Source organism: Eriocheir sinensis, chromosome 17, assembly GCF_024679095.1.
Source record: "Eriocheir sinensis breed Jianghai 21 chromosome 17, ASM2467909v1, whole genome shotgun sequence".
Classification (NCBI taxonomy): Eukaryota; Metazoa; Arthropoda; class Malacostraca; order Decapoda; family Varunidae; genus Eriocheir; species Eriocheir sinensis.
The window spans coordinates 10029185-10056779 of record NC_066525.1 but is presented as its reverse complement, the minus strand read 5'-3'; the positions used below and the strand labels follow the sequence as shown (position 1 = coordinate 10056779).

General features: G+C 38.8%; 2 protein-coding genes across 6 annotated transcripts in view; both read left to right on the top strand.

The window, feature by feature from the left end:
• Positions 1-440: 440 nt before the first annotated feature.
• Positions 441-23321, top strand: LOC126999923 (transcription factor Dp-1-like). Of its 2 annotated transcripts, none has more exons than XM_050863085.1 (11): positions 441-883; positions 3277-3407; positions 5349-5439; positions 6934-7094; positions 8895-9091; positions 10100-10268; positions 16098-16307; positions 17372-17520; positions 19058-19140; positions 19319-19402; positions 21050-23321. In XM_050863085.1, exons 1-11 carry the CDS (start codon positions 832-834, stop codon positions 21319-21321), a joined length of 1599 nt encoding a protein of 532 aa, XP_050719042.1. In that variant the 5' UTR covers positions 441-831; the 3' UTR covers positions 21322-23321. The 2 variants fall into 2 exon arrangements, with proteins under 2 accessions (XP_050719042.1, XP_050719041.1); XM_050863084.1 differs by lacking the exon at positions 441-883 and adding an exon at positions 1092-1191.
• Positions 23322-24913: 1592 nt separating this feature from the next.
• Positions 24914-27595, top strand: part of LOC126999922 (BTB/POZ domain-containing protein KCTD3-like) — a 24557-nt gene continuing 21875 nt past the window's right edge. For all 4 annotated transcript variants that reach the window (XM_050863081.1, XM_050863082.1, XM_050863079.1 and 1 more), the window contains exon 1: positions 24914-25069. In XM_050863081.1, the coding sequence (XP_050719038.1) occupies positions 25008-25069 (62 nt within the window). In that variant the 5' untranslated portion in view covers positions 24914-25007. The remainder of the gene's footprint in view (positions 25070-27595) is intronic.

Genomic DNA, 27595 nt, shown 5'->3' with positions numbered 1-27595 from the left:
ATAAATAGGTTCCCCCTCGATCGCTGTGGGTATGTTTTACCTTTATATTGGTTTTCACGAGTCATTATCATACAGCTTCCTTGGATGGGGTATACATGCACCTGGACAAAATTAAATGAAAGAAAAAACTATATCAACTTTCAAACGAACTCATATCAAATTTCATACGCACCCATCGATCACCCAAGGATCAGCCCCCCCCCCCAAAAAAAAAAAAAAATCTGAAAACTTTTTCTCACATTCCCTCGTCATAGTATTCCATTCATTCCCAGTGCTTACCAGGCCTAACATCACTGGAAACACCCTGTCTGTCCGCCCTCTCTAAACTGCACCCGTCTTTCAACACAGGGTTTCCATGTTATACACTCCTCCTGTCCTAGCCCCTCTCTCCGGCAGTTTTCCTCACTTTGAATCGTGCCATGAGTTTAGCAGGTTTGTTGAGGCCGCCCCGCGCCGCCCCACGTGACAGGTATTGACCAATGAGCGGCCGCGCCTCGTGCCCGCCGCCAAGATCATACAGCCACTCGCCCCGGGAACTGTTGGGGGACGAGCTCTTTTTTCCGGACTTGGCTGGTTTCATAAGCTGTTGTGTGACAGTTTCTAGCAAGTAAATGTATGCTATACCATGTCACATCCACAGTATTCCAAAATGTAGCCGCGAAGAGGCTGATCAAGTGGCCGAAAAGGGAGTGAAGGACTCGCCATTTTAGGAAGCCGCAGTCGGTGGGCTGTTTGTTGTTGTTTTTCTGTGTCCGGTTTATGCTGCAGTGGAGGCGCTTTTAAGTCATTTGAAGCTCCCGCAAGGTAGTGGGAAATATAAAGAAGGACAAGATGACTCAAAATCAGCAAAATATCACCACATTGCTGATCCCCGACCCAAATGGTAAGTGGAAGTAGCCGACTGGCCTGACTTCAGTTGACTGGCAGCAAGTTTTACTCCTGGATTTGCCGTGGCTAGTTGACCTCCTTGTGGACTCATTTGTCACGCTTGCCACTTCGGTCAAAGCACAAGCTAGCAAGTGATAACCGTAATATTCAGAGTTTTTTGTCTCAGCGGATAATATTTCCATTAGATTTTTGGCCCAGGAACAACTGGCTCGAGGGTTATGAAGGAATGTTTTCTCGTTCTTCCAGAAGTTGAAGCATTTCGTGCAATATGTGAATATGGGACGAAAACTTTCTGCAACACTGGTCAGTCACGGGAGTTTATGGGTGTGATCTATTGTCAAGGTGTTTGAGGGAAGCAGTTGGAGGGAGCTGCACTGTTTATTCTCTTATGTTTGCAACCTGTGTAGGCAGCGAGCTAGGTGGACATTTTTGTCTTCTTTCTAAGGTAATTATCCTGTTATCTGGGGTCCTGAATGGTGTGGCCCAGTGGTAGCACAAATTGGTGCAACTACTGCAAGCAGTTTTGAATAGTGTTAGGAAGTTGTCATATAGGGAAAAAATACTTGAAGGCAGTTTTGAGGGAGTGGCTGTTTTAGGAGATATAAAGGACAAGTACTGTAGAAATCTTTAGTATGGCATTAATGTGAGAGAGAGAGAGGGGTTCAGCCACTTTTTGAAGCAATGAAATGCTCCAACCAAAGAGGGAGGAGAAAACTTCTTCCTTGGTCTTATGTGCCTTCATGATTTAGCATGCCAAGCTATGAATTCTAGGACAGGTTCAGTCCCATCCAGGGCAGTAGGCTTTCAGCCCACCCAGCTTATTAGGCTGGTTGATAATTGGCTGCCTTGTAAGGTTAAGTTGGAAGCATACGTAATAGCTGTGCATGGCAGTGATGCTCTTCTCCGTCCCATTGGCCCTTTGACCCTGTGGTAGAAGAGAAACCTTAACCTGACACAGGGCCAGTATAACATCTGGGTTATCACACTACCTTCCTTAGGTTTCCCCAGGTACCCATTTATTGACCATCCTGAAAGGAAGGATGAACAGCTGGGTGGACTGCACGCCAACTGCCCTGGCCGGGATTTGAACCCAGGCACAGAGATTTGTAGTCAGGGATGCTAACCATTGCACTGTGGAGGCATGGCCTTGCATCCCTTGGGTAATTAGTTCTTACCCACCACAGACTCGAAGACCATAGGGTCTGAGATGAGCAAGACAAAGCTCAGCTTAGCAGAAGCTAAGAAAATACATCATAGCTAGGTATAGGTTCAGTGTTGGCCTGTTTTGCCATCTTGAATTTGGGTGTAATGCAATACTTATGGCAGGGTTCAATCCCGTCTAAGGTAAAGGTATAGTTTGGAGCTTATGCCAAGCTGAATGCTGTCTCTTTGGCCCTCAAGCTTGTGGTGAGTTAGAACTCATTACGAAGGGGACACAGAAAGTGTAATATCCAGGTTACCATAGCTTATCTTCCTAAGGTATCCCCAGACATCTTTATTGAGTGACCTGATAGGAGTAAACAGTTGAGTGGACTGAGCTCAGACTGTCCTGGCCAGGATTGAACCTGGACCTGTTATGCACCTGCATAGGTGCCCTGCACATTATTGTCCAGATTCAGATTCATAGAGAGGCATGTTACATCAAGGAGTTACAATTAGAAAGGTGAGGGTGCATCTTTGTGTGATTAACTTTCTTACATTGCTGAGGAGATTACAGTAATGGCTTCTCTTCTAATTGCACTATTTTTGTGTTTCCTATAAGTAATTCCATTATTTTTGTATCTAGCCAACTAGAAAATCAGTGGTGATGAAGGCAAAGCTCACATACACTGGAAACCTGTATTTAGGGAAGAAGTACCTAGTGAAAGAAAATCTGTAATACGTATTTCCATTTCACTGGATTTTACTGAATTGGGTCAACCACGCAGCCCCAAGGGTTAGCTCCTCATGCTACTCACTTGTTGAAAGAGCTATTAGTTTGATGGCTCTAACCATACCTGAGTTTATCCATCATGTTAGCTTTGTTCTGCCTTTAGACTGAAAATGTGGAGTGTTACATGTTTTCAGCATCACCTGAGAAAATACAAAATATGCTTGCATTATTTTCATAAGTCCCTATTTTTATTTTTGTTGTTGTTAGTGTCAACTTACCACACATTTCATTCTTTTGGCATCCCTAATAATGTTAAGTAGTGTACTTACTACATTCACTGTATCAAAATACTGACATAAAACCACTTCCATAGTTATCTGTCCACAGTATATATTTGTTGGCTGCATCAAAAGCATTCTTGTAATTTATGAACTTGTAACCAGTTATATCATAGGAGAATGTATTATAAATATGGCAGATACTGTAACACTAATTTGCAATTTATTTACTTGCAGGAGGACAGCCTCAAATGATTAAGTTGATGGGTAACAAAAGTGGGCATCTCCCTGTCCAGCTGGCTGGAGGGAGTGCCAGTGGCTCAGGAACCAATGTCAAAGCTACATTTGTTAAAACTTCCAATGATCAGGTAAGCAAACGTGTATGTGTGTTTACCTAGTTGTGGTATACGGGAGAGGAGCCTTGCTCGTACTGTCCCGTCTCTATATCTACTATAATTCAACTTGGCCTTAAATTCATGAATCGTCTTTGTGTGGACCATATCTTTTTTCTAGGCTCTTCCAGGCCTACACCATTCTCTGTGGAAAGCTTTTCTTCTTTATGTCTCTTCTTCCTTTCTCATCTTCTTTCCATGGCCTTTTGAATCTCTTGTATCCCATATTATTAGATCTTCTTTGTCCACTTTTTCCATTCCACTCAGCACCCTATATACTGCAATCAGATCTCCTCTTTCCCTCCTCTGTTCCACTGTCGGTAGGTTCAGCTGCTTCAATCCCTCTTTGTATGTTAAATCTCTTATTCCTGGAACCAGCTTTATCGCTGCCCTCTGAATCCTCTACACTTTCCTTATATTTGTATTTGTATTCGGTGACCATAATATTGATGTGAATTCCAATCTTGGACATCTCATGGTTACTATCAGTTTCTTCATCATTTCCTCATCCAGATATTGAAAAGCAACTTTTATATTTCTCACCAGGTTGTATGTCTCAGCCACTTCTTTTCTACTGTTTCAGCTATGTAGAACTCACTCCAGTCTGCTTCTTCAAAGTGCTTTCTCAATTGTGTGTGTGTGTGTGTGTGTGTTTGAGAGAGAGAGAGAGAGAGAGAGAGAGAGAGAGAGAGAGAGAGAGAGAGAGAGAGAGAGAGAGAGAGAGAGAGAGTGAGTGAGTGAGTGTGTGTGTGTGTGTGTGTGTGTGTAATTCACCTCTTGGTCTGCTGCGGGTCCCTCTCGGGACAGCCAGCCATTCCCCTACGGAAGGAGCACAGAGCTCAGAGACCGATCTTTGGGGAGGACTGAGACCACTCACACACAACACACCGCGACAACGAGGTCACAACTCCTCGCCTTACGTTGTGTACCTACTAACTGCTCGGTGAACAGGGGCTACACGTGAATCTGGGAATCAAACCCCAGTCCTTCTGGTTGTGAGGCAGACGCTCTATCCACTAAGCTACCGGGCCGTGTGTGTGTGTGTGTGTGTATTTACCTAGTTGTAGTGTACAGGGCCTGAGTTTCACTTATGTGGTCTGTCTCAATACTTACATACGGTATGTCCAGTTTTTCCTTAAATTTTTCACACTTTGCCTCCTATACTTCTAATTTATTTCAAGCATTTATATTTCTATGGGGAAAACTGTACTTTTTGTCATTAATACATGTTCCCTTTCTCATTTTTTTTTCTTGTGACCTTTTAATAATCTCTCTACTTCCCATTTTCAAGAAAAGGTCTTTATTATTTGATTCTTTTAGGACATTCCTAAGTTTATATACTGTAATTAGGTAACCTCTCCCTCTTCTTTCTTCCACTGTTAACAGCTGCATTTCTTTTAATTATTCTTCATAAGTTAGATCTTCTTGTTCTGGTTTCATCTTAGTAGCTCCTTATATTCTTACCAGTTTCTTCATGTGCTTCATCTTGCAAGGAGACCATACAACTTCTGCATATTCCAGTTTTGGTTTCATCATTGTGGTTATTATTTTCTTTATCTTATCTTTGTCCAGATAATGAAATGCCATCTTTATATTCCTTAGAATATTATATGTATCTCCAAATATATTGTTTATTTGCTTCTCTGGTGACAAATTATATTATCAGCATCCAGATGGATGTTGTAAGTTAAAAATCCAAGAAGCTTGCTAATTTTTTTTCTTATTTTGAGGAAAAATGTGCATTTTAAATGTGTTTTAGTGAAGATTTCCATGCAGTTCCCCTGGTAGTCCAGACACCCTCATGTCTGATTGTATCACTAGAACTAGACTAGTCTTCTGTTTTGCAGATACTACATTATTACAATAGGTACATAGCAGCCTTTACTGTTTTACATTCAACTCTGCTTAATTATTCAGGGCCAAACTGTCCTGCAGACGAGCAAGTTGCCCAGTGGCCAAATCATTGCCATTCCCACCAAGCAAGGCCAGCTTGGTACCCAGAACATGCGTGAGTGTTATTTTCCTGCTCCCTTGTACAAAATTATTCTTTATATTTTCAGTTATGATGGCTACCTTCGTAGGTATATAATTATTATTTTCATTGATACTATTGTTTTAGTTGCCTTATTCGTATTCAATATTCAACCAGTTTATTTTTTATTTTTTTTAAGAATTTAAAATTGCATATAAGCAAATGTTACTTCGAGGTAAATTTGAGAGTATCCAGCTGTAGACATCTTTGATAACTAACATTTTATTTATGTTTACTGCATTCTTTCTTTTAAAATATAATAGCAATACATCTCTAGAAAATTAATATTTTAGGTGGTTGTAGCTTATCCAAGCATCATTTTGTCATTTTCTATGAAGGGAGTCATTAATGAGGTTATGTTCATTTTGATGTCCAGCACTAGTATTACTTGTGTTTGTCAATATGAAACCTGATACTCTTCAAAGTTGAATTTACTGTAAACTACAGTGCAAGTCCTTTGTGCATTTTGTGTCCTGAATTATATCCTCTATCTTTATATGTGAAGGATGGAAGGAAGGAAGTAGAGGGTGGGTATTTACCCCAAGAATACTTTGATAATTTGATAATGCTGATGACACTGCTCATTGCAGAAAATGAAAGTGACCTACAAAATTTGGTCAGTGTTTTTGATAGTGTCTGTAAAAGGAGAAAGCTGAAAGTAAATGTTAACAAACGTAAAGTGATGGTTTGTGAGTGAAGTAGAAGTGAGGTTGTAGATTTTGTATGCCCATATAGAGTGGGAATTGAATGTGAAAAAGAATGCTTAATAATTTTGAATGGTGAAGAAATGGAGGAGGTCAATGAGTTTAAGTACCTTGGATCAGTTATGTGTAAGCATGGTGGTGTGGAGGGAGAGATAGAGAAAGGGAATTGTAAGGAAGAAGGGTGGTAGGGTTTTTGGGACGAATCATGAATGGCAGAAGTGTGAGCACGGAGGTAAAGAGGGATTTGAGAAATACAATAATAGTACCAACCCTCACATATGCAAGTGAAATGAATGAAAGTCAGAGGTCTAGAGTGCAGGCAGTGGAAAAGAGTTATTTGAGGAGTGCTTGTGGTGTGAGTTGAATGGATGGAATGAGTAATGAAAGTGTGTACGAGCGTTTTGGAATGTGTCACAGGGGTGAAGGGAAGAAGTGTGGAGTGGTGGAAGAAGTGAAGCGACAGACTTTAAAGTGGTTTGGCCACATGGAGCGAATGGAGGAGAGTAGGATGACCAGAAGGGTGTATGTGAGTGAGATAGAGGGAGGGAATGCTAGAGGATGACCTCCAGTGAAATGGAGAGATAGGGTGCAAGAGTATATTAGGGAGAGGGGGGAAAGATCTTTTGAGAAACTTTGAGCAGGCAAGGAGGGAGTGTCTGGATAGAGAAAGTTGGAAACTTCTGCCGTGGCCATCCCCTGGTGGGAGGTCCTAGGAGCAGGCGTCGATGAAATGATGATGATAATGATGATAATTGTCTTATTGCAGGGGGGAATCAAGTTGTGTTACCAGTTAGCAGTGCACATCTGAAATCTCCATTGAGAACACTTGACCAACAACAACACTCAGTTGTTGCCAGCCGCTCATCATTGACAAGCTCTCCGGTTGTCATTCGTACACAGACGGGTTCCCTAACTTCTAATCAAGTAGTAAGTAATTATACTGCTTACCAAAGTTACCAAATACTTAGTGATTATTATACAGAGTTGGTGTCAGGCTATATATATAAAAAAAATCAAATAGATCTTTGTAGTACAATAAATTAATATGTACCTTTCACAATAATGGCTTATGTGTGGAGCTTTGTATAAACATCAGTATTATCAGTAGGTTTAAAAAATTATTAAGGATTTTAGAGTTTTCCTTCATAATCAACATGCATAATTATAACAGTTGCATTATGTATAAATATATACACAGTGGTACCTTGTGATTCAAACTTAATTGGTTCATTTGGGCTTTTCAAATTAGGAAGCAATTTATCCCATTGAAATTAATGTAGAAAATATTAATCTGTTCCAGGCCCCCAAATCCTCATATTTTTTAACATTTTTATGGGTTTATGTTGTGCCCTGTGGCCAGATCACTCAAATATTGTCAACCAGATATATATTGTCAACTAAATATTGCCAACACATGTAAATGCATTTTGTGGGGCACCTGGAGAAAGGACGTATTATTGGCGAGCTCCCCACTGATCAGCTGATCGGCGCTGTTTGTAAACACAACAGTAGTGTTTACAAAGGGCCTAGGTGATGTTCACTGTGATACTCGTCTCCTATTATTGACCTGGTTGTAAGATGAGTGGGAGGGAAGATGATTTGGGGTGGAATACACCAAAGAGAAAAGGAATTGGATCACAAAGGAAGGAAAAATGGATGGATATGGAGAGTGATGATGATGACAGTGATGATGAAAGGTATGCTGGTAGTTACTCTGGTTTTGTATTATTTCCTTCTTCATTTCCATACTATAATGCTTAAGCTTCCTTCCACCACTTGCACTGTCACTTTTCACTTTCTTGTTAGCCATAATGAGGGTTAATTTCAAGAAAATATGTAAAAAATATCAAGAACAACAGAGTGGCGTTCAAAGCAGGGGAGCGCAAGTGTAACTGACAAGAGTGGCTTCCAGTGTTGCCAGGTCCACGTTTTTCCCGTGCATTTGGGCTATTTTTCAAGGGAGTGTGCGTGAAAAAATGGCAGTCGCAGGTTGGCGTTTTTTTAGGTTGGAATCCGCGGTATCACATTCACCGACCTGGCTACACTGGTGGCTTCATCTGCAGCCGTATGTTTGTGTTCGAATTGGGAATTGTTTGAATTGAAATATATATATATATATACCACTGTATATATATATATATATATATATATATATATATATATATATATATATATATATATATATATATATATATATATATATATATATATATATATATATATATATATATATATATATATATATATATATATATATATATATATATATATATATATATATATATATATATATATATATATATATATATATATATATATATATATATATATATATATATATATATATATATATATATATATATATATATATATATATATATATATATATATATATATATATATATATATATATATATATATATATATATATATATATATATATATATATATATATATATATATATATATATATATATATATATATATATATATATATATATATATATATATATATATATATATATATATATATATATATATATATATATATATATATATATATATATATATATATATATATATATATATATATATATATATATATATATATATAAAATGAACCATTTAAACAAATTAAGATTTGTTCAGATATCTTTAATAATATTGTTTGATGTAATATGTATTTCTTCAGTATTTAAGCTAAAATGATCATAAATTTTTCAATAGACTTTGCAGACCCAGCAAGTGGGACAGCCTCAAGTTCATCAACAGACACAGCATCAACAGTCTCAGCAGACACAACAGCAGAACACTTCCCAAATTATAAACAGCACACCTCCGAAGAGTCTCATGACAACACCCATCCTAGATCACAGTGGTGCTCGGAAACGACATGACTTTGACTTTGACTATGGAGTTGAAAAGTAAGCTTTTTGTTTCTTAATTAATGAAACCTATTTCCATGTAGAAGGGTTATGTAATTATGTATATTGCATGCATTAACTTAGTAGATATTGTAGGTATAATAATAGAAATGCTGAAATATGGAGATATAGCTGTGGTATGGATATGTAGTCTAGCTTAGCAGCAGGGTGAAGTGGCAGAAGACTGTAGAAAAGCCATCATGTGGCATTGTAAAAGGAAGAGGGGGTCAGGATGACTGCAATAGCTATGTGGGAGAAAGCTCTTCATTGTCAGCTTTTTTTTTTTTTGTTTTTTTTTTTTTTCCAGCTAAGGAGACAGTTCAAGGGTGTAAAGAAAAAATATAAAAAAAAGACCGCTACTCTCTGCTCCTGGATAGAGATCAAAGGAGTGTCCAAAAAGAGAGGTCAATTGACAATGACAATGATGAGTACTTAGGGTTAGTTTTCCTGGAGATTCTTGACAGTATTAGTGTATTAGGTGTTTCAGCCAGTCTCAATAAAGCTGTGATGCATTCAAATGAAATGCTAGATAGACTGAACACACTATTATTATTATTATTATTATTTTATTATTATTTGCTGTTGTCATAATTTTTTAACTTCTCTGGCTGTTAGCATCCTTTTATGGGAACTCAATAGTCCCCAGGTAAGCCACCACTGCCATGGGCCGAGACCACAAGTCTTGAAACTAGGAAATGTTAAACTTGTTTCACCTGGGTGTTAGAGCAGATGCTTGTCTGCTCAAAAACGTTTTTTTTTTTACAAACTGAAAAAAAATAAGGCATAATTTATAGAAGCTGCTACAAGCAAGAATAGCCATATGATCCTAAAAATGACATGCAGAACTTGGGACAACATGAACATAGTTCAGTTTATTTAAGCTGCACCTAACAACAGAGTTACACATGTAGCCTACACACAATCTCATTACCATAACCATCTGGTCATAACTATATGTAATGCAGTGAATAATGATGCCTACATTTTTCACCCTTTTTTTTTTTGCAGCAAACGAAGGAAGAGTGAGAAAGGAGGTAAAGGCTTGCGTCACTTCTCCATGAAAGTCTGTGAAAAAGTTAAAGCCAAAGGTACAACTTCATACAATGAAGTTGCCGATGAGCTGGTGTCTGAGTTTACAGACCCCTCACGATGTGCTTCACCTTCTGATGGTGCTAATGTAAGTTGATAAAAGGTTTTACAGATTATACTGATAATCATTTTCAGTCACATTGTATGTATGGGAAATAGTGAGAAAAAACACAGATGGGAATATAAGCAAAGCAAAAGATGAGAAAGATCTGAAAGTGATGGTACAAAACTACCTTCCGTAGAAAAGCATATGCTTTACACAACTATAGAATGTTTCAAGTTACAGGCAAGTATTAATATGGCATTTAACTACATGGAGATGTTAAAACGGTTGATATCTATGATAAGATAAAGACTAGAATACTACACCAGCAGGTACTGTATTTGGGCATTTGGCACCATTAGCTTGTATCCTATAATCCTGAAATAGAAAAAGAACTGAGTTCACTAGAAATACCTATTTGACAGTTCTCTGGGTGGTTGTGTGTGATGCTGTGTGTATAGTCAATACTGTCTATTAAGATTGAAGTTGGAACACAGTGGATTAGGCTTTTCTCTATGTTACACCAATATTTCAAAGATTCAGATACGGCTGATTCTTTGTTAGCAAAAATTTTTGTTTTGCCTTGCGGGGTGTCCTCTTCAACCTACTGGGCCATTATGTGTGAGTATATGTCTGTGTGCTGAGATTGTGTTTGTGTGTGTGTGTGTTTACCTATTTGTGGTTTACAGGGCCTGAGTTAAGCTCAGATAGACCTGTCTCCTTGTCTATATTTGTCCAACCTCTCCTTCATTTGGTGGACACTCCCCACCTCCAAGATCTCCTTCTTTAGGTCATTCCATTTATCTACACTTTTGTATGCGAAACTGTACTTTTTATCCTTCAGACATGCTCCCTTTTTCATCTTCTTACGTTGTCCTCTCAGCCCCCTCCTCCCCTCTGTCATAACCAGATTGCTTCTGTCCAATTTGTCTAGTCCGCTAGTAAAGCTATTATATCTCTTCTTCATCTCCTCTCCTCAAGCGTCTTCAATTCCATTTCCTCCAATCTGTTCTCATATGGCAGACTCGATAACTCCAGTACCATTTTGGTAGCTATCCTCTATCCTTTCCAGCTTCCTTATATCTTTTTTCCTGTGGGAAGACCAAACCAATGTTACATATTCCAAGCTTGGTCTTATTATTGCTGTTATGATTTTTTAATCATATCCTTATCTGTATAATGAAATGCCATTCTAATATTTTGCAACAAATTATGTCTCCAAATATTCTATTTATATGTTTATAAAGGGTCAATGTATCTTGAACAATTGCTGCAAGGTCCCTTTTGTTGTTTATTGACTGTATCTATATCTATCTCTTCCATCTTATATATTGCCATGGGTCTGCTCTTACTCTTTCCCATTCTCATTATATGGCTTTTCTTTGTGTTGAATTCCATATCCCATTGCTTACTCCATTCATGTATCTCATTTAAGTAATTTTGTAGCTTCTCATAATCTTCTTTTTCCTTTATCCTTCTCAGGAGTTTGGCATCATCTGCAAACATACTCATATAGCTTGACACTTCTTCTGGCATATCATTAACCCCTTCACTCCGGCGACGCCGACGTCGGCGTCCAACGGCGTCACTGTATGGAAAGGGTTAGTCCTTTTCTAAACCTCTTAATCCTCTTCCATTTCCTCTTAATCCTCTTCTAAAGTTTTTAAGAGGAAATGGAAGAGGAATTTAGAGGAGGATTGAGAGGTTTAGAAGAGGATTAATCTTCTTCCATTTCCTCTTGACCCTTTCCATACTGTGATGCCAACGTCTGCGTCACGGATGGAAAGGGCTAATATATATTAAGAACATTATTGGTACATTATTTAATACTGAAAGGGTTAAACCATTCCTTGTTTCCTTTCTTTACTACATAAAATGGCACACATTCAATTACTCCTTCATTATACACCATTAAGAAATAGTGTCTGTGTGTGTGTGTGTGTGTGTGTGTGTGTGTGTGTGTGTGTGTGTGTATTTACCTATTTGTTGTTTACTGGGCCCGAGGTAAGCTCTAATAGTCCCGTCTCCATATCTACATTTATCCAGCCTTTCCTTCATTTGTTGGACACTTCGCCTCCACCACCTCTTCCTGCAAGCTGTTCCATGTGTTAACACTTCTATGTGGACAACTATACTTTTTCAAGTCACTGAAACAGGTTCCTTTATTAACCCTTTCCTTGCGCGTGGTGCGAGACGCGACTATCCCCTCAGGTGCAGTCAGGCATCCCAATGGAGAGTCTCTTTTAACCTCTGTATCTCAAAAACTATTCATCACAGCTAAAAACCAAAAACACCATTGGAAAGAGGAGGTCCAGATCTATAGGTGTCCGTTATGTATGCCTCTCCTGCGAACGTACATGCACGTTCAGGGAGTGTTGAATGATAACACTTACCTCAGTGAGTGTGTGATGATCAGCCATATTGAGGGAACTGCAGACATTTTTCCTTGAGATTCTGGCAAGGTAGTATTGCCAACTGCAATATTTACAACTATTTGGTCAAAGAATCAGTCAGGTGATAGATGAAGCTCTGCAAAAATGCCACTATATTGGGCAAGAACACCCACCAGTTACTTGTCTGTAGATTTGCCGTGCTAGGCTGATATGATTTTCCACCAAATTTGGTGAAGAACCCACTCAATTGGCAATCCTGTGTTGTGAGAATTAGTCTTGGAACACTCATACGTGGGAGATTTGAGTGCGCCTGGAGCTCGCAGCGAGTGTTTAGCACCACCTGCAAATACGCCTAACACTCGCTGCGAGCGTTTAGCAATGAAAGGGTTTAGTTTCTTCCCATGTCCTCTCAGCCCCTGCATTCTCACAGTTAAGGAGAGATTATCTCTATCCACCTCATCAAACTTATTTACCAACTTATACAGTATGATCAGACGCAGTGCTGGCCAAGCTTCTTCTTATGTCTCCTGACTCACGCTGAGTACCGGCCGATTTTCGTTTCGTTTCGTTTTTATTTTTCTCTAAATCATTTCAAAATATTGGAAAACAATGGGGAACGATAGAAAAAGGGCTATTGGGAGGCTAGAAATGGCTTAAAAATCACTTGTTATAATCTGGTGGCTGGAGTGACGAGCGCTGCTTCCTTTGTTTTTGTTCCATGCGGTCTCCTTGAATGTCTCTGCTTGACCTTTTTTCACATAATACATGTTGTGGGATCTCAAATAATACTTTATCTTATCCTCCCATCACCATTTATAAGAATAATAACAATGAAAATAAGTGCAAAATTAAAGAAATAATTGGCAACTTCCATCACTTGCTTCTATGCACGGTGCTTCTTCTTCACTCACACTTCTTCCCCTCTTCCTTTTCCCTACTTTTCCTTTCTTCATGCCTCTCCCCAAACGCTGGGGAAGTGGGAGAGGACCGTGAGTAATCCCCGTAGAGGTAGAGGGCTGTGGGGATGCACTATGGTGTTGTGATGGTGGTGGTGGTGGTGGTGGTGAGCAAGCATGGGTGGTGGGAGGAAGCACTTGAGGCGACAACAAAGGTTCACACTTCCTCTGCTCTCTCCAAATCTTGCCCCACCCTCAACGACCTCTTCCTTACATCAAGGGGTGTTCTTAACCATCATGATGAAGATTGAGCCTGCTTGTCTTCCCAAAAGACAGTCTACATCGTTGAGTTGTAGCAGAGATGTTACGATACACAGCTTTGGAATTCTTGCGTGGTTAAGGACACCTTCCCCACTGCTAGAGGCTGATGAGGGCTGGACATAGTCTTTATCCACTTCAGAGTCATCATCATTGATGTCTGAGAGGAATTCATCATCCTCATAAGCCCACAAACTCATCAATAGCCTTCTGCCTAAGACCACGGCGCGACATCCTGCCCGGGCAAGTGATGGGTAGGAAATGACTCGTGACTCGACGCAAGTGAGTCTGACTCACTCACTCACTGAGTCAGCCACTTGGGTACGTGACAAGGAAGGCGTGCTCTAAGTATGGTGCGCTTTTCAAATAAATACGATCATAATTTTCCAAATTATGATTTTTTTTCTTCGCAAACGTATACAGGTAACTCTCGATTTACGCGAGTATTGTGTCCTTGAAGAGGTCGCGTAAATCAAAAACAATGTAAATCAAACAAGAGGTAGGTTGCTGTTGAAAAATAAATACCGTATTTTTCGGCGTATAGCGCGCACCTTTTTCACATAAAAAGTGCCTGAAAGTTTAGCCCTGCGCGTTATACGCCGAATGTACAAATTTTTAATGATTTTTTCTTCTTTGGGGAGTTTTTTAGGGTCTGTTTTTCGTCTTATCCAACAACAACGGCAAACTTACCTTTATTATTGTTTATAATCCTTCATAGTCCGTAGCTGTCTTATAATATGTTACCATAGAATACAGGGCGATCAAATAACTACTATACAAAAATGAATCGGTGGAGGATCGCCCATGCCTTGCTGTTATCCCGTTTTTCTGTCGGGCTCCATTTTGTATGAACTTGATCTTGATGTCACAGGTGGCTTAAGATTGTATGACTAAGGAGCAGTACAAGCTACATAAAAAATCATATTGGAAAAAAAAAGTGTTCATTATTAATTATTAATATTAGTGAGAATAATGGGGTAAATATGATATCAGAAATTGTACATCATGAGTCTTGTACGAGGAGTTATTTCGCGCAATACCAGCCCGGCCGCCATTTGCATTATTTACAAACCACACAACCACACCCATACAACAAACAGCTGCATGCCGCGTGTCACCAGAACCGTGTGAATTGTGTCTTGCCTAGTTGTCTGTCATAACCTATGGGTGATGGTGTGAATAATATGCTTATTCACTTCATTCAATGGAGAGAGAGAGAGAGAGAGAGAGAGAGAGAGAGAGAGAGAGAGAGAGAGAGAGTCTATCACCGAGATATCCACTCAGGCACTCAGTTTCAGCCTCACTCGTGTGAGGAAGAAATGAGGGACACCATGAGCGGCTGGCTAGTATTGGTACCGGTACCGAGCAGTCTAGTACCGGTACTGTACCGTATAGCTGGTACTGTTAGTACCGGCACTGGTACCGGTACCTGCCCACCCCTATTGTTGAGTAGCGTGGCAGCGTGGGTACTGTATTGTTGTTCAAGTGGCGTGCGGGAAGAACTGAGCTCAGCTGTGTGGCCGTGGCGGCGTGTGAGTCCAGTTGCGTGAGACATCTGATGGCCACTCCATAAAAGATTGCGTAGAAGTGAAAAGAACGTGTAAATTAAACATTTAATTGGATTTTGGACCCCTCGTTATTTAAAAAACGCGTAAACCAAACTCGCGTAAATCGAGTTACCTGTATATATGGCGGTGGCACTGGACGGGTTAATTCATTTGAGTTTTTGAACAGTGTAATCTTCTTGTCCAGGCTCTTCCACAGTTAAACTGTTCTGTATAAAAAAAATGTATATCTTTATACCTTTAACAATGCAATTATGTCACCTCTTTTTTCTTCTAAAGGTGGCAGCCAGAACTTTTTTAGTCATACCTTGTAAGTTAAATGCATCAAGCAGGGGGCCATCTTGGTTGTTGCTCTTCACATTCTTTTGATTTTGTTTAATTGTTTTCTTTTTGTGGGGAAAATACTGCTAGCAAATATTTTAACCTGGGATGTATTATAGCCACTACCAATGCCTCCATCATCTCTTTGTTTATGTAGTGAAAAGCCACACATGTGTTTGTCAGCTGCTTAAAGATCTCTCGACAATCTTATGTTTGTTTTTTTCAAGTGACGTCATCCTTGATAAACACTCCCAGGTCTTTTTTTTTGTGATATCTTTAGTTACTAATAAAAAGTAAGTGTACATGTGTGTACTTTTTTTATTGTAAGTAAAGGATCATAACACTGAAAAAATAATGACACCATTGATTCATATATTTCAGTATGACCAAAAGAACATCCGACGGCGAGTTTATGATGCACTGAATGTTTTAATGGCCATGAACATTATCAGTAAAGAAAAGAAGGAAATCAGATGGTTAGGGCTACCAACAAACTCTGCACAAGAATGTCGGAAACTGGAACAAGAAAGATTTAAAAGAGTGGAAAGAATAAAACTCAAAACACAGCAGCTTCAAGATCTAATAATACAGGTAAGGCACTCTAAGTACCTTTCACAGGTATTCTTCCACAATACGTCACTAGTGGTAAGACAGATGGACAGGATTCAAGAATTCTTTTTGAGAAAGGGAGAAGAATTATTGTTAGTTATTATTAGAAGGGAGAACTAGAGATTGGGGGGGTGTTCCCAGTAATAAAATGGTTTAGAGTTATACTTAGCTAAATAGATACCACCTCATAATTTTAAAACTTCTAATAATCTGTGTATAAGTGTATGAATAGTCTTTAATGTTTTCTTTGTGCACAATGGGCTATGTTTATTCCATAATGCAGCACTTGTCCGAATTTCTACGATTGAGATGCTCTCCTTTTCCCAAGTCCACAAAACAGGCATGTTGATATAGAAATGCTTGTGTTGAGTGTTTACAAGTCTCGGTTCTGTTGAGGGCTGCAGGAATGTACAAGTATAATTTTGTAAACAAACTTTCTCACGGGCCACATACCTAATTTGAAGTATAAATACATGTTAATTAATTTGTCAATCATTTTATGTCTTAATTTACTTATTTTCGCATTTATTTGGGTATATAGATTTTTGGAACATGTACAATAAGTACAGTAGTCATTCACTGATATTGGTTCTTTATAATATATATCACAGAATATGCTCAGTGAGCAAAAAATAGCTTAAGAGTAGTCCACTGCATGCTCATTCAGAATGGCTGCTTACTGAGCAAAATTGTCATTGCGTAAAAGCCCTTGCAGCTTACCAGCCATCTGTAGCTAACACTTGGTCTAGGTTTCTTTCAGGTCAGGAAAAGGCACTGTTTTGTAAATCATGTGAACCAGAATGGCAGAACACATTCTTTCCTGAATCCCAATACCACACACCTCTTCATCTCATGTTTTTTTTGTGTTTATGAACTGGATGTTGTGTGTTTGAGAGGAGAGTTCCGTGTAGAATGGGGAAGACACTCACAGAAAAAAAAGAGGTGAAGAGATAGGTAGCCTGCAACCAGATGGACAGGAATACTCAGTAACACAAATAAAGATACCTTTTTATGTGCTGAGATTGATTCACACTTTCACTTTTCAGCAAATTGCATTCAAAAATCTTGTTGAAAGAAATCGCACTGAGGAGCGAATACAAGGAGCACCGTCACCAAATTCAGCCATCCAGTTACCATTTATCATCGTTAATACAAATAAGAAAACTGTTATTGAATGTTCCATTTCTAATGACAAGTAAGTGATAAACTTAAAGCAGCATTTGATTTACAAAAGTATATATGTATGATTTGAGAATTTATTATTTTGTTGTTAAACTGAAAAGTAACAATTTATATAATTATTATCTTTTTCTAAGGTTGGATTTGAATGTAAAGGAGTAAACAATTATAGTCAATCCAGGAGGAAGTGGCGGATTGGGGGGCGAGAGGTGCGGGTCAGCTCCACCCCGCACCTCGCCACACACACTCAACATTTCTCGCTTCCTCTCATATGTCAGCTATTTAGTACCTTTAAATGAATTTAATTAAATAATTGGATAATCCAATAAGGTCATATAGCGTTAAGTGTTTCGTTTTTAAGATAATAACAAAGATTTTGTATAAATACCACGACACTTGACAACGTTGTATTCCAACGGAGTCATTCTACACATCCAGAGCCCAGGTCACTTCTCTCAAGGTCATGGAAGGCTCAGCGGGTGGGCCCATGGGTGGCCTGCTCCCACCTCTGCCTCTCCCCTACCTCCCTTTCCCTGCCTCTCCATGTCGTTGGCTGCAGAGCTGTGAGAAAGAACTCATCTTGAATGTAAACAAGTACTTTTTAGACAAAAACAACAACAACAGAGAGAGAGAGAGAGAGAGAGAGAGAGAGAGAGAGAGAGAGAGAGAGAGAGAGAGAGAGAGAGAGAGAGAGAGAAGGAAAATTATTAGAGAATGAAAGGAGGATTAGGCAGAGAACAAATATGATTAAAAGGAGGTAGGGACTGTAAAACTCTAGATTCTGGGAGTGGCCTCCTTTCCATAAGCTAATCCGCTTATACCTCAATTTTTTTTTTCTTTTTATAATTTTTGGAATGTACCAAATATATGTTGTCTTATAGGCAGAGAGAGAGAGGAAGGAAGGAAGGAAGGAAGGAAGGAAGGAGGAGGAGGAGGAGGAGGAGGAGGAGGAGGAGGAGGAAATGAAGGGAGGCTAATGGTGGTTCACTTAACACTGACTATAATCCCACAAATGGAGACGAGAGATGTGGTACGGAAGGAGAGACCCCCGCAGAATCCCCCCAATCCACCACTTCCTCCTGGATTGACTATAGCATTATTCAGAACATGTGTCAGATATTACTGGGAATGATAGTTTAAGATTGAAGAATTGCAATTTTACACTTCAGTTTAAGCAACAAAGAGCTAATGTGATTATTATTATAGTTTAAAGATAAATGTAATTGTATGAGTAAGTATTTTCTATAAAAGTTATATTTGAGACCTAAATTTAATTTATTTTGAAGTTTCACACAATGGTGGCATTGCACAGCAAAATTGTTTGGGAATTTTTTTTTTTTATCTGCCAGTGCTGGTTTTATTCACTTCAACTGTTGATGATGGTGATGAACGAACCTTGGAGCCAGTTTACAAGATAGCATTTCACTGACATTTTCAAGCTGCTGTCTGTTATTTGCTATTTATTTGCCCTTCTAAATTCAGAAGGGATACATTAATTGGATCTTACAAAAATATTTTGTAGTATTAACAAACTTACCCATTTGTTTTTACAGAACTGAATATCTTTTCGACTTCGAAGATAGATTTGAAATCCATGATGACATTGAAGTTTTGAAACGAATGGGCATGGCCTTAGGTTAGTTGGTATTTTTTCTTTAGATAGAGGTCATATATTTTGCTTGAATCTAATTTTCTTTGAAATGTATTAGTTAAATAGAACATAAAATATTGTCATAGTGATGTAGTTTTGCCAATATTTCTCTTATATTGCCATGGCCATATATACTATTTTTTTATTATTATTATTCCCACAGGTCTTGACAAAGCTCAGTGCTCACAAGTGGATTTGGAAAGAGCGAAGTCATTAGTACCAAAAGCTTTGGAAAGCTACGTAATAGGTGAGTCATCAACTGCATTTATTAAGTGTTTTTGTTAGGTATTTTGCTCTTTTGTAAATTTGGCAATTTCATTTTATTAATGCACTTGGATTCACCTTTCCCATGTCATGGACTGTGCTCAAAAATATCTTCTTTCCTTACTCTTACTGTCCCACTTCTTCCAAGCAAATCATTACATTTCTTCATTCTTCAACATTATGTACTTGTAAGAAAATTTGATGGCGGCATTGTATTGTAGAAAAAGATGCTGATGATGAAAAAGGATTTCATTTGAGGCTGGAAATGAGGAAACAAAATGAAAAGATTTGGCAAGGGTCAGAATACCAAAGGAAAGCCAATAGCCTTAGGGCAGGAATTCCCTTGTTTTATTTCTCCTCTTTCCTGCTCTGAAGTGTGTAAACCTGAAACTTGATGGCATTGGGATTGCTCGTGTCTTCGACTTTTGAGATAGGGGTTGGGAATACTAAAATGAGTTTTGAAATTGGGTTTGTGAGTACTAAAAGGTTAGAAAGCATGGTCATAGGGGTTACAGAAGCAGAAATCACACTAGTGGATACAAACATAAGGCATAGTAATAAAGTGTAGGTAACAGCACAAGTGCCATAGTTCACAATAATTTAAAAAGCAGTGGAATGTCAATAATAGATTATTGAGGAGGTTCTGCAGAAATTACTTGGAAAGATTTTCTTTGCATCTATTTTTCCAATGCCCTTCTGGGAATTTCCTTAAAGGTGTGACAACTGCAGAAACGTCTCCAACTTTACCTATAATTTTCATCCATACTATTATTGATTTATTTCGCTGGTGGTTTCTTCCTGGCACCCTCTCTTTGAATCTTGCACTTTTATTCTCTCTTCACCACCTCTTATCTACCACATTCTAAATTCTCACCTGACAACAAAATGATCCACTTCAGTAACTATTAAATTACTTCGGGTAACATTAGATTCTAGGTTGACTTTAGAATCACATTAGGAAAATTGCTTCTCTGATATCCCAGAAGGCTGGTCTGTTAGGAAATGGAGGGCTAATTTTAATTATGATCATATTGTTTAGATTTTTTTCCCTTATTTTTCCCCTTTTTGAGTACTTGAGTATTTTTCTTTACGCCCTTGAACTGTCTCCTTAGCTGGAAAAAAAAGAGAAAAAACTGTGGTCTAATTTGGGTGTCCACAATTCCATCTCATCACATACTTTTAGATTGCTCTTTTAATTTAATAAAGTTTCTACTACCCAACCTCAACATACAATTCTGTCATTGTCGAATGGCTGGTGATTTGACTTATTTACTAAAAATAATGAGAACCCTCCTCACAACAATTTGCTGGCTCAATTTCAGTGCTAAGTTAAAGCAAAAGTCAACACCAACCTGTTAAACATTTGATTAATTACCTTGCTGCCCATTCATGAATCTAAATTGCAAATAATGAAATAATTAAAAAGTCATCCTCATGAATAGTATGTGCACAGCTAATAATGAATAATAAATGAAAGCAAGGCTAATTTCTGTGACAACCTTAATTTTGCAGTTCACAAATTAAAAAATGCTTTGGTCCTGATGCATTGCCAAATGTCTTTCATATGCATGTATGTGTAGCCACATGTAGATCTTCAGTTTTTAATATATATTTTTTCTAATTTCAACAGATTTAGCGGAAGGTAATCATGAACCAAAGCTCAATCTACGTGAAGATTTTAATATGATTACATCAGAAAGCTTTGGAGAAGAGGACCTAGAAGTGGGCACCATGACACGAACAAGTAACACCAATACCAGTAGCACTCTGGGAGTAATATCCCGCCACTCCTCACTTATTTCCTTGCAGAATGAACATCGAGGAGACTCAGCCTCTCCATCTTCCTTTGGTGATGAGGAAGATGAAGATATGCTTGATGACTCTGATGTAGATATTAGTTAGTGGTACAACCTGCGAAGGAGAAGTGAATACTTGTTGGCAAACCACATGGTGAGGGGTATAATGTGATGTGTGATATTGCCGTGTTATGAGGGAGGAGTATTCAATAATCTTATGAAGTGTATGAGTGATTGAAAATTTTGAGTAGCATGTATTTTATGGCTTGAATGAAGTTTAACAATGCATTGTGGTTGGAAGAAAAATTATCTGAAGTTTTTGTATCAGATTGGAAAACCAGTGGAAAGTGGTTGAAGGTAGAAAGGTCTTCTTTTAATTAGTTAAGCATTTTAAACCTGAAGTGCTACCAGTGTGGAGTACAATGAAGGAGCTGGCCCTTGAATGTTGATACTGAAAAGCTAGAAGTGCTTTATTTTCCTGGAAGCAAACACAGTGGGAGAAATTAGAGTTGGGTGTATGCTAAGTGGGATTTGTAATATGTGAGGGAGGGCCATTTCAGCCTTGGGATTCAGTACAAAGTGAAGTACAATCTGTACTACTGCATCTCTAGTGGCATAGGCATTTCTTTGACTGGACTGTTTATATGCAATCTCTTCATTTAAAATGTCACTTCTTTTATATTCAGAATTATTTATGATTTATCTCACAGATGTATCTACTATGGGAGGCTGGCAAGACCAGAATATATGAAATAAATCTAATGATTGATTATTACATGAAAATTATTCTATATGTAGATTATATTCATTAGTTTTGCCCATTCTCCCAAAGTAGACAGTCTTGAATCACAAATGAGAAGACATTTTTTCCAGTGATAAGGTAAATGTCCTTGCCTGCCAGCTTATTGGTGGATTACATTTTATGCCATTTAGGGATATATAACTGTTTACATCATCAACACTAACATTTTGCATCCTACAAAGTGAGTTTATTTTTTATGAAAATATATGTGTAACAAACTTGTAATCTATAATGTGAAAGTGTGTAAATATGGCTGCTCATACAGCTGTAATCAATGCTAAACTCTTCATATATGCATGTAAGTGGCAAGGGTAGATGGTCCTTAATTATCAGTATGCTGTAGTGTGTAATATTAACTTCTGATGCTGGATACGCTTAATTCCAGTGTATGAGGGCCTTACTACCCTAGTCACAGGCACCCTCCACCCCACCACTTTTTTTGTGATTTCATCAAACCACATAATGGTCTCAATACAATCATTACAAAACAAAATTGTTAATAGTACAAATTGTTTAGCTAGAGGTGGTGATACTCCTCTCATTCCCAGATAAGTTTAGAGGGAAATGATGCCTGCCTACCATTATAGAGTGAGTGTGAAAGGAGTTGAATTTTAGTTATTTGATGCCCAAATAACATTGTTACATTATATTGACTCATATTAACTGTCCATGATTTGACAAATTTTGATGAAAAGGAAGGGGCATTTAATGTTAATAGGTAAAGTTGCTGTGCTAGTTAGTGATATGAAATAACTCCTCATTCTATGCATACCCCCATGTTAATTTTATATTAGGAGTAATTTTTCCCAAATCTATTTAATAGAGGTATCTCAAAATGTAATTTGAAATTCATAAAATGGAGAATTTAATCATATACTTGAAATTTTAGCAAGATTGATTATCTATTTTTTATATCAGCTTTTACCAGTAAATGTAGATTCATTTAAACCAAAGTTGTGAATGGAAAAATTTGGTGTCAAAGTGTGAAAGCATGTTTAAGAATTACATTTCATTATAAAATACAGAACTGCAAACAAATTCATGGAAGTTTCTCATTCTCCATTGATGGGTAAGTTTGAACAATCAAAAGTTGCCCATTGCGGACTAGTATTGATATGGATATGGAGTTTTATCTATTGTTATTTACTTGTAGAAACCATTTTACAAGGCCAAGAATATGGTGTGGAAATTCTGAGTGCTATGTAGAGATTAGTTTCTGCACTGAGGGGTCCCTGTTCTTTTTGTCTTCACACAGACTTTAAGGATCACATTGTAAAGTGTTGGAATAGATTTTTTGAGTAACTTGCAGTTTATTTTTGTACCAACTAGTGATAAGGACAATTTCAGAATACTCTTTGTAAGAAGCGATCATCTATTAACAACAAATGAGGCACCAGTGTAATTTGTTGTTTCTATATCAAGATTTGACTGAAATACCAAACTGACTTAAGCCTATGCAAGGTGAATTGCCTATTAACTTTAAATAAATGCAAACAACCACCAGGGTCCTAATTCAATCCCTTAGGGGATACCTGGCTGGAGGATATGAGTAGTGTTTATTTGCATGAAGTAATCATATTACATTGTATGCTAAAAAAAAAATTCTAAGATATCAGTGTCCTTGTCACATGTATGCGTTGACTGTACTATTTCATCCCGTAAATCTTCAAACATCTATGCCTTGGTCTCGGTCCAGGAGACATGAAATCCCAATGGCATTGCTGCCTTGTGCAGTTTGACTTGAAAACCATCATCAGAACTTCCAGTGATTCGGTGAGGATTACTAAATCGACAGCAAATACGGTCTTTGATAGAGGTATAGTAAATCGATGCTCCAGAATGGCTGGTCCATTACTCTGCCTAATATCCAGTCAATACAAGTGTTGAAAACGGATGGGGCTATGTCATAATCCTGCATCACTTCCATTTTTAGGGCAAAAAATTGGATATGCCCTCCCTTTCAGTTCACAGCACAGGCCTTCAATTGACTAACAATCCTTTTATGGATTCCATGGGTTGCAGAAGATCCCAGAGTGCCTTGTGATGCACTGAATCAAGCCAGGAGGAATGGGGTCAGATTTCCAAATGGCAGTCAATACCACATGGTTACACTTACAGCTTTGAGCAGCTCTGCTGATTTAAACACAAACTGCATTTTCACCCTTTAACCTTGTCACAGCCTCTCCAACCTTGTCAGGAAAGGGGTTAGTTTTGTCAAGGGAAATCGGCAACCATTGTTTGAGGCTCGCTAGTAAAAAAAACCCTCACGGTTACATCGGTTAGTGATATACAAGTACTCAGTACTTAACCCAACGAGCCATCTGTCTCTCCATATCAGACTAAGGCAGTCATTGCTGTTCGGATAGCACTCGTTCAAGAGGCAGCCTTGGAGCTGGGTCTCTTCAGGGATTCGTAAGCAGTTTGAGAAGTCGTCAGCAGTTAATTTACCTTAGATGTTCTTAGTAAGACTCCTGACAACTTTTATTCTCTCCTCATAAGAGCTCTAGTCCTCTGAGACCAAGGAGTGTAGATAAATATTCTCTGATTCAAGAAGTCTTTTTGCAAGACAGGCCTATTTGGTCCTGATTTTCAGCAATGCGTCACCTAGCAACTGGGAGACCAAAGAGACTATAATATTATAATCTCCTTGTGGGAAACTTTCATGCTGAAGACATCCCCCTGTTCTACAAGGTCCTTTCCTTCACCACACGAGTGTGTTGTCCCATAAAAAGGATACCCCCCCCCCCCTCCCAAAATAAAAAAAAAAAGGTGTGTGTGTGTGTGTGTGTGTGTCTATATATATATATATATATATATATATATATATATATATATATATATATATATATATATATATATATATATATAGTTAGTTAGTTAGTTAGTTAGGCGCGATCGAGGGAGACAGGGCCATCCAGCGGGCCCAGCTGACGAGTGTCAACAACATGGCGGGTGAAGTCTGACGTGCTGGGCCGACTTCGGATGTTGCAATGGCATCTTCGTATTTTCCAGGCTCAGGAGATATTATTAATCTTAATGTTGGCGGGCAAAGGTTAGTGGCTATGATTGTTACGTAAATTGTTGAGAAATCAAAGCTTTCTTAGATCCTGGGGGGCGGAGTTACGAGGGAGTGATCCGTGGCTGGTTACGTTCGGGAGCAGGAGTGTGGGCGCCCAGGACCAAATGAACTCATGCAGATAGTATTCTCCTCGGCTTAAGGCTGTCATTAGATAGTAGGCAAAGTTATTACAAATTTTGGGTCATGCGGAGGACAATACAACATAGAAACAAACACTGGTTAAATAACAGCAGGGCTGACTCTGGGGTGTTACTCTAGAATTACACCCAACTTGATCTGGATCTGGACGAATAATGCGCAGGGCACCCGTTCAGGTGCATAACACGCATATTTGTTGGCAGTTGGGGGGACGGGTGTGCAGGGGAGGGAAGTGAATCAAGTGTAATTGTTGATGTTGATGTGTTGTGGTGACAAGTGAGTGTGTATTTGTTTTCTGAATGAGTCTATTGTACCGCAGTCTAAAATCTGTTGAGGGAGGCTGTTCCAGTCATGTATGGTGCGTGGAAAGTATGAGTGCTTTTATGCGTCAGTGTTAGTGTGATATGTTTGGTATTTATGGATGTGTGTGTTACGAGTACGTTGGCTGTTTGCGTTGTGTAAGTATGTATGTGGATCAATGTCAATGTGAGTGTTTGTGATCACTCAGGTGGTTGACATTATTTTTTTCTGGCAGATTCTAATGTGCTGATCATCAAATTTTTTTGTTTGCTTGATTACTTGATGTTGTTTAGAGGCCAAGGCCTTACAGTCGTGGTGGTCCACTGCTGCTCCCCAGTCCAGCGTCCCTTTTCTTGAGGTCCAGCTGGTCTGGGATGGAGTTTGAGCCTTCCCTGTTGAGGTGTGTGTAGCCCCGTACTAAGGGCTTGTCTGGCAGGCTGTTTAGGAAGACGTCCAGGTGTTTTTTGTACGTCTCCACGGGGCAGTTTGTGAGGTTCCGGATCTCTTTTGGGAGGCAATTACTGAAGTTGTTGGACACCTGTGTTGTGGCTCTGTGGGATCCTTGGCTGGGGAGTGTTTGTCTCCTACACTGTCGCCCAGTTCTGTTGTTGTGGTGAACCTCTATAGTGGATGGTGATGTGTTGGGTACTGTTTCTTCCTGTATTTTCCAGGTATAGATGGCCATATACCTCTGCCTTCTCCTCTACTGCGTGTAGATATTTAGTACTTTTAGCCTGCTCCAGTAGTCCAGATCTTTCATGCCCCTGATTTGTCTTGTAAAATTACGCTGGACGGATTCAATGGCTTGGATGTCTGCCGCTTTGTGAGGAGACCATAGTCTAATGTTGGCTGGACCACGGCCTTCCAAAGTGTCATCAGGCAGTCCTTTTCCCTTGTGTGGAATGTTCGTAGTATCCAGCCCGCTATCTTTCTTGCATTTGTTGTCGTTTGTTCAATGTGGTGCTGGAATGAGGTGTCTGTTGAAAAGTGGACACCCAGACATTTAACAGTTGTTGATTCTTCCAGCTTTTGCCCCCCCTCGGTGTTGATATGTGTAGAAGATTTTATGTCAGCTGATGGTCCATATCTTAATAGCTGGAATTTGTCCTCATTGAATGACATGTTCAGTTTTGCCCACTTATTCAGTTCATTTAGGTCCTCCTGTAACTTCTCTACATCCTCTGCTGTGCAAATTGTCTTCCTTACATTTGTGTCATCAGCAAATGATGTGAGGATGGAGTGCTGCAGTCCTTCAGTTATGTCAATCATTAGGATTAGAAAGAGGAGGGGTTTGAGGACTGAGCCTTGGGGTACTCCGCTGATTACTGGGCTATCTCTTGATGTTGCACCGGCAACTTTCACAGTTTGTGTCCTCGCAGTTAAAAAGCTGTGTACCGAGGATCCCAGTTTGCCAGAGACGCCTATGGTCCTTAGTTTGTGTAGGAGTACCCCATGATCAACTTTATTGGAAGCTTTGGCAAAGTCTAGGAAGACTACATCCATGTTGTTCCCTGTTGCTACCTGGTTAAGGACATGATCCTGGTATTCAAGGAGTTGGGAGAGGCACGATCTACCTTTGCAAAAGCTGTGTTGACTGTTGTTCATTAGGTTTTGGTTTTCGAGGTGGGTGGTAATGTGTTTTCTCACTATTTTTTCAAATAATTTACAGATATGTGACGTGAAGGCCACTGGTCTATAGTTTTTTGGGAGGCTTCTATCTCCACCCTTGTGTATTGGAGTTATTGTGGCTACTTTCAGTCTCTTGGGTACAACTCCCATGTCCAGTGACTTCCTCCAGAGGATGGCAAGTGGTTTTGCCAAGGTGTTTTGGCAGGTTTTGAGGAGCACTGCTGGAATACCATCTGGGCCGGGAGTGGAGCTTGATTTAATTTCCATCATGGCCTCAATTATGTCCTTTTCATTGAATAGTAAGATAATAGTTTCTATTACAAATTTCTAATTACGGAGATATTTATCGAAGGATCAGTCACACTTGTGTATGACATTATATTTTCTGATATATCTCATTGTACTGTTCATCTCTCTTTTTAATTGAGTTTC